This window comes from Procambarus clarkii, chromosome 20 (genome assembly GCF_040958095.1).
Source record: "Procambarus clarkii isolate CNS0578487 chromosome 20, FALCON_Pclarkii_2.0, whole genome shotgun sequence".
NCBI lineage: Eukaryota > Metazoa > Arthropoda > Malacostraca > Decapoda > Cambaridae > Procambarus > Procambarus clarkii.
This window is the reverse complement of record NC_091169.1, coordinates 34850345-34858855: the sequence shown is the minus strand read 5'-3', so window position 1 is coordinate 34858855 and position 8511 is coordinate 34850345. Positions and strand designations below refer to the sequence as shown.

The 8511-nt window shown below is 41.5% G+C and overlaps 1 protein-coding gene across 1 annotated transcript; it reads right to left on the bottom strand.

Moving 5' to 3' along the window:
- Nucleotides 1–1809: 1809 nt before the first annotated feature.
- Nucleotides 1810–5128, bottom strand: LOC138366811 (autotransporter adhesin BpaC-like). The gene is made up of 2 exons (XM_069328095.1): nt 5065–5128; nt 1810–2747 (listed from the first exon to the last, which is right to left on the bottom strand). Exons 1-2 carry the CDS (start codon nt 5126–5128, stop codon nt 1810–1812), a joined length of 1002 nt encoding a protein of 333 aa, XP_069184196.1.
- Nucleotides 5129–8511: the final 3383 nt, after the last annotated feature.

The following is an 8511-nucleotide window of genomic DNA, read 5'->3' as shown; positions in this document are numbered from 1 at the left end:
GACGCATTCATATATTTTAACATGCTGTTCATTCAAAACGGGAATTTTCTCAAGTATAAATTAATATTATAATATATTAGCATATTGTGTATAAATAGGCATAGGATAGGTTAGGTTAGGTGTTTAGGTTCTGTTGGCGATTATTTGTATTTGTAGTACGTGGGTGAAGCATTTATAGCGTTGTGATTCGAACAAAATTCGTCAGTGAAGCACTTGTTCCGGATATGTTCGAACGTCAGCAGTTGTGAGTCGTGTGTAAACTGCATTTCATTCATAAACAGGGGGTTTGGCGGGTGCATGGAATCACTTTTGGATCTTTGTTTGGAGGACGGGCTGGTTTATGAATGAAAAGCGATTTACACACGACTCACAACTGCTGACGTTCGAACATATCCGGAACAAGTGCTTCACTGACGAATTTTGTTCGAATCACAACGCTATAAATGCTTCACCCACGTACTACAAATACAAATAATCGCCAACAGAACCTAAACACCTAACATAACCTAACTATACATAGAATTATAATGTATAATAACATTCATTTATATATGAGAACAAACCAATTTTTAATGCACTGTACGTTAAAATTGGTGTCTTAGGAGACGGCCGCCGGTTTAACGAACCTGGCCCGAGACAGGTCTAATTGCACCTCTATAAATATTTCACCCACGTACAGGAAATACAAATAAGTGCCATCACATCCTAAACACATATACCTAACTATACGCAAAATTGCAATATATTATATTATAATATTTATGCATATATGAGAAAAACTTTTGAATATACAGCACGTTCAATTTTAAAATACACATTAGGGGGTCGGCCGCTGTTTGGACGAGACCTGCCTAAGGGCAGGCTGTGCACAAATAATTTCTAACAAAATCAAAACACCTTACCTAACCTAACCTTGGCCTATGACAAAAAAAATAATACAATACTCAACTATCAATTTATATTTGAAGAAAATAAATGTTTTTGATTACACAATGCATTAAAATTGAGGAATGCATGTTTGTGGTCGGCTGCAGCTTGGACGAGCCCAGCCGGAGGATCGAGAAGTTGATATCTAGCACATGTTAATAGATAAACAACATGTTGAGTGGCCAAGCGGGGCTTTACATTAGAGGGAGGAGTTATCTAGTGTGTCAGGCGGAGCCCAACAACAGTGTGTGTGTGTGTGTGTGTGTGTGTGTGTGTGTGTGTGTGTGTGTGTGTGTGTGTGTGTGCTGTCTAGTGTGTGTCAACAGTTTAACAGATGAACGTCTTACCAGGTCTCGGGTTTTAACGATGAAGTGTGTAATACAGATTAATTGATAAACCGGTGTGTGTGTGTGTGTGTGTGTGTGTGTGTGTGTGTGTGTGTGTGTGTGTGTGTGTGTGTGTGTGTGTGTGTGTGTGTGTATCCAATCGTTCCTTTAGGATAGTCAGGGAGAAGACGGTTTATTTTTAAAGGAACTAGGGGAAAAAGACGGTTAATTTGCATTATATACCAAGCTGGGGTTTAAATAGTAGTTTAACAACTGAAGTTAGTTAATAACTCAGAAAAATCAGAAATATTCTAGGCATATATATACTAACTGACTTTTCTTAAACACGTCACCTGATGAACAGTTGAGTGATGTATATACAACAGGTAATCTAATACAATAGAGGGATTACTAAAGGATATTTATCTTAGGTTAAAACCTAACTTACCTAATCCAACTTAGCCTTACCTAAGTCACCAGTAGCAACAGTCACTAACAATGTTATGCTATCAGGTAATTGCTCCATTAAGGTGTATACGCTCTACGCTAATATTAATCACTTCACAAATTTCACGGTTCCTCCCTGAACGTAAAAAAGAGCATAAAGTGTTAATTTGATGGCGGTGAGGTTGATGGCAGAGTTGATGGCGGTGATGGAAGAGTTGATGGCGGTGATGGAAGAGTTGATGGCGGTGATGGAAGAGTTGATGGCGGTGATGGAAGAGTTGATGGCGGTGATGGAAGAGTTGATGGCGGTGATGGAAGAGTTGATGGCGGTGAGGTTGATGGAAGAGTTGATGGCGGTGATGGAAGAGTTGATGGCGGTGATGGAAGAGTTGATGGCGGTGATGGAAGAGTTGATGGCGGTGAGGTTGATGGAAGAGTTGATGGCTGTGATGGAAGAGTTGATGGCGGTGATGGAAGAGTTGATGGCGGTGATGGAAGAGTTGATGGCGGTGATGGAAGAGTTGATGGCGGTGATGGAAGAGTTGATGGCGGTGATGGAAGAGTTGATGGCTGTGATGGAAGAGTTGATGGCGGTGATGGAAGAGTTGATGGCGGTGATGGAAGAGTTGATGATGGTGATGGAAGAGTTGATGACGTTGATGGCGGTGATGGAAGAGTTGATGGCGGTGATGGAAGAGTTGATGGCGGTGATGGAAGAGTTGTTGGCGGTGATGGAAGAGTTGATGGCTGTGATGGAAGAGTTGATGGCGATGGCGGTGATGGAAGAGTTGATGGCGATGGCGGTGATGGAAGAGTTGATGGTGGTAATGGAAGAGTTGATGGCGGTGACGGTGATGGAAGAGTTGATGGCGATGGCGGTGGTGGAAGAGATGATGGCGGTGACGGTGATGGAAGAGTTGATGGCGATGGCGGTGATGGAAGAGTTGATGGCGGTGATGGAAGAGATGATGGCGGTGATGGAAGAGTTGATGGCGGTGATGGAAGAGTTGATGGCGGTGACGTTGATGGAAGAGTTGATGCAGTCCCCTTGGCGAAGTGGAAACACTCGCCTCAACCCGTCCTCGACTCAAGTCCATTCCATCCAGCGGTCGACCCCACAGACGCATTCATAAATTTTTACATGCAGTGTATTTAAAACGGGAATTTAATCAAATATAAATTGATATTATAATATATTACCATATTGTGCATATATTTGCTTAGGCATAGACACAGGTTAGGTTAGGTGTTTAGGTTCTGTTGGCGATTATTTGTATTGGTAGTACGTGGGTGAAGCATTTACAGCGTTGTGATTTGAACAAAAGTCGTCAGTGAAGCACTTGTTCCGGAAGTGTTCGAACGAAATCAGTTGTGAGTCGTGTGTAAACCGTTTTTCATTCATAAACAGCTGGGGTTTGGCGGGTGGATGGAATCACTTTTGGGTATTTGTTTGGAGGACGGGCTGCTCGCCTGGCGTTTCGCGAGCGCTTTGGCCTGGGTTCGTATCCTGGCCGGGGAGGATTAACTAGGCACCAATCTTTAACTTTAGCCTCTGTTCACCCAGCAGTAAATGGGTACCTGGTTGTTAAACGATTTGGTGGGTTATGTTCCCGTGAAAAAATAAGATTTAAGGACCTGCCCGAAACGCTATGGGTGCTGGTGGCTGTACAAGAATGTAAGAACTCTTGTATATATACATGAAATAAAAAAAAGTTGATGGCGTTGACGTTGATGGAAGAGTTGATCTCATTAACGTTAGGAAGATTGACAGATTGCAGCCCGGCATCTGTCAGCGGGTGACGGAAGGTTTCATTATATTACCCTCCTAATATATATATATATATATATATATATATATATATATATATATATATATATATATATATATATATATATATATATATATATATATATATATATATATATATATATATATATATATATATATATATATATATATATATATATATATATATATATATATATATATATATATATATATATATATATTAGGAGGGTAATATAATGCTGCGAAATTCTAAATTTGCACTCTTTGGATGTTTGCCCTACATATAACCTATTACCGTCTTCACAAGGTATTATGTAAAGACACAATTAATTGGGTCAGTATGGGGTCCACTGCCGCCCACAGGATGGGTGTGGGGTCCACTGCACCGCCCACAGGATGGGTGTGGGGTCCACTGCCGCCCACAGGATGGGTGTGGGGTCCACTGCCGCCCACAGGATGGGTGTGGGGTCCACTGCCGCCCACAGGATGGGTGTGGGGTCCACTGCCGCCCACAGGATGGGTGTGGGGTCCACTACCGCCCACAGGATGGGTGTGGGGTCCACTACCGCCACAGGATGGGTGTGGGGTCCACTACCGCCCACAGGATGGGTGTGGGGTCCACTACCGCCCACAGGATGGGTGTGGGGTCCACTACCGCCACAGGATGGGTGTGGGGTCCACTACCGCCCACAGGATGGGGTACGGAGTCCATCACCGCTCACAGACTAGTCATGGAGCGCTTAATAAATAAATTAAACTAACACGCCGGACACAAAACCATTCCTCAACCTATCTTAAAAACCTTCCTAACTCTCCCCAACCTCACCTAACTCAACCAAGCCTAGCACAACCTAAGTTAAACTAGTGCATCCTAACCTAATAGTTTTGGCAAGCAGAAAATGAGCTTTTGTTGAACCGTCGTGTGTTCGTTTTGACCATAACCCTAAACCCTAGCCAGGGTTCAGGGCAATGTTGCCGACAGATGGTCTCGTGTTACACCATACACTTAAATACTCGTTATGGAACAATAATTCTAACAATTTAGTGCCAACAATACCATTTGCACCATTGTACTTGACTTCTACATCAGCTTACCCGACGCCAAGATGCAGGCGTGATTTTATATTTGGTTATAATGACTTTACGCGGGAACCCGTCAAGTGGGGAGTGGGCATCGAGGCGTCGCAGGAGGACAGAACGCGCCAATCCTGCTAAGAATCTCATTAACAGGAAGACTGCGCCGTTCTCTCCCATTAAACACAGCTGTTACCCACACGCGCCGCGGTCTTCACCGTTGGTAAACTCAAGCTAATAAACCCATTCCCACCCCGGAGATCGTCCGGACTTGTCAGGCGTTCGGCAAGGGCGAGCCAGCTTAGCTAAACGGTATCCTAGGGCGAGCCAGCTTAGTTAGACGGTATCCTAGGGCGAGCCAGCTTAGTTAGACGGTATCCTAGGGCGAGCCAGCTTAGTTAGACGGTATCCTAGGGCGAGCCAGCTTAGTTAGACGGTATCCTAGGTCGAGCCAGCTTAGTTAGACGGTATCCTAGGACGAGCCAGCTTCAGGAGTCCAACCTTCAAGATACGAGTCACCATCCTGCACGAATCCAACCTTCAAGGCAGCAGTCCTCACTGCCATCAAGAAGGCACTACCGTCCGAGCATCGGGTTGGTGAAGACCGCTGCTGCTATTAGGCCACAGGTCTGCAGGAGGGACTACTCTGTGACTGGAATATTTATCTGCCTTCACTTGTCTTCACGACGAAGCTGGGGCTGAGCTCTTAATTGGGTTCTTGGGTAAAAAGGAGGGAGAATAATTAAGAGAGGGGAAACCACCCATGGTGTAGGGAATTGCTTCTTTTTTCCCTCCGGGTAAAGATGGTAACTCTGCGGCATTCTAAATTCAGTTAAGTTTTAATAATACATTTCGAGGAATGCTCTCGTAAACGAAGAAAGTTTGGAGGGCTTTTGTACAATGGTTAGAGAATTTGACTGTGTATTTACAATGTTAATATTCATTTCATCGGTACGAGATCTGGGGCCAGATTCACGAAGCAGTTATGCAAGCACTTACGAACCTGTACATCTTTTCTCAATCTTTGGTGGCGTTGTTTACAATTATTAAACAGTTAATAAGCCCCGAAGCACCAGGAGGCTGTTTATAACAATAATAACAGTTGATTGGAAAGTTTTCATGCTTGTAAACTGTTTAATAAATGTAAACAAAGCTGTTAAATATTGAGGAAAGATTCACACGTTCATAAGTACTTGCGTAACTACTTCGTGAATCTGGCCCCTGGTGCTTCAACATTGATTTTGTTCAAAGTAAATATAAGAAGGCGCCAAGTCTTGCCTTATGCAGGACGTTGAGAAACTTGGTCGTTCAGGAACGTCCGAAGGTGATCCTTATGGCTTCGTTTCGCTTCTCGAAAGTCTTCCCAAACATTCCGGCTGGGTTCGAATCCTCCACACGGCTCCTACTGATTCTCTCATCAGTCTAAGTCTAACCACGTCAAAGTGATTTCTTGGGACATCTTCAAGAGAAAACTAGATAGTTTTCTTCAAGGAGTGACGGACTAACTGGGCTGTGGTGGGTATGTGGGCCTGCGGGCCGCTCCAAGCAACAGCCTGGTGGACCAAGCTCTCACAAGTCAGAAGTAGAAGAACTCTAGAAGAAGAACTCTGGAAGTAGAAGAACTCCCAGAACGCCGTCAAGAAGGAATTTTGGTGCAATATAAGTGATATTATGTCTGGCAATTTGAACAAATCCGATACTTGTATTAGCGCTGGAAGAGATGAAAGGAAGGAAACATATCAGGAGAAAGTGCCTAACCATTACGACTATATAGCACTAAGGATTTGGGAAGGGACGGGGGGAAGGAATGGTGATCCACCACTTGTGGACGGTCGGGGATTGAACGGCGGCATGAAGCGATTGGGCCTGCAAGAGATGCAGTAGAAAGAGTTAGGAGTAAAGCACGAACATAGACGTTTTAAACAACCATTTGCTAAAATCAAGGTAAAAACCTTATAATGTTCTCTATTATCGGCCTCAAATATACTGGAATAAAGTGACGGCAAGTTTGTAAAGCCATGTTGTGAATTCTTTATTATATTATGTTTTTCAAGATGTGGACGAATAGTTATTGTGATTTTAGATTTAAGCAATTTTCCTCAAGCTTAAACATCTTGAGCTTTTCCTCAATAGATGTTAAGCTAATTGGCCGATAGTTCGATACAAGTGATCTATTTCGCTTCTAAAGGATTGTCAAAACATTTGCAACTCTACATGATTCCGGCACGTTGCTCGACTGCAATGATTTATTAATATGAAAGTCAAGGGCTCGCTCAGCTCTTCCTTACATTCTTTAAGGACCCTGACAAAGACTTCGTCTGGTCCTGGGGACTTGTTTGGCTCCAATGTTTCTGTATTTAATAACTTCCTCCCTGTTAATAAGTAAACAATTCAATTTCCCATTTTCTCACTACCTACACAGATAATAATAATAATAATAATAATAATAATAATAATAATAATAATAATAATAATAATAATAATAATAATAATAATAATAATAATAATAATATTTTATTTAGGAAAAGTACGTACATAGATGCAGAGTTACAAACATTCTGATTGATTTAGAGATAGAGCTAGTGCATACAATACCTAAAGCCACTAGTACGCATAGCGTTTCTGGCTTATCTGTAAGTTGTTTGCTTGTAAATCCAGAGATAATGGACTTATTTAGAATGCCACCCATTCTGTCATTGTCAATTACCTGACCCTGTCTCAGTTAATGGTTAGGTGGTTCCCCCCATCTTTGATATATCTGAACATATTTATTTTTTTATAATAAATATTTATATATTTGAAAATATTTATATTTTATAATAAATATTTATATATCTGAAAATATTTATATATCTGAAAATATTTATATATCTGAAAATATTTATATATCTGAAAATATTTATTTTTTATAATAATTATTTATATATCTGAAAATATTTACACACACATGTGTGTGTGTGTGTGTGTGTGTGTGTGTGTGTGTGTGTGTGTGTGTGTGTGTGTGTGTGTGTGTGTGAGAGAGTGTGTGTGACTCTCTTTAATACCTGGCATGACATGGTTGGTAATGCCACTGCTATGTAGTTCACTGGCTCCTATCCCTCTCTATGTCGGAAAATCCGACACCATTTAATATATCATACAGACAGATAATATTTGCTGCTGTATTACCAACAAGTTACCCATAGAAAACGTAACTTGTAGTGGAATTACCGTCTAAAGAAAACGGGATATCATCACCACATACTATTATAATTCACCAGCTATTCTGCTGGGAATTATTCTTAAATACATTAGTCTTTGGACTTTACCATCATAAAAACATCTTATATAAATTAACTTAATTATCAATATTAAAGTAGAGTAAATGTGACCCTTCTATCACTTTCTGAAATCTGGACAAAGTAGGCCAGGCGTGAGGGAGGAAGGAGGGAGCCATTGTTGTTTATACGAGACCAGAGGCTCACACGGGAGCAAATTCGGCTCCTGTTAAATTTACTTGGACGTAGTGTTATGGAAACTAAAAGTGTACCATTATCAACACGCTGTCTACAAATTCAAGTTAAGTGTCTATCCGAAACCCATTATCTATCATTAGTGGCCATTAATGTCATTGGGTAGGGTTATCCGGTTAGATCACATGGAAGCCTCAAACTAAAGGTAATTAAGCCAGGTCTTCATGTTCCATGTACTGTTTTCTCTGATATACTTGTCATATATAGGTATCTGGCTTCACAGCTAGCGCACTTTTGACAGGTCAAGTCGAGGATGCAAGATTTGTGCACCAGTTACTGGGTGATATGGAAGCTACCTCAAAGAGGATAATTAGGTGTCTACACCCTAGTTATACCTGGTGGACTAACCTGCTGTACTATAAGATAAGGAACCTCATCAATGTATGTAGCTATTACTGTAATTTGATTGGCTGCATATGTGTAATATAAACCCCCC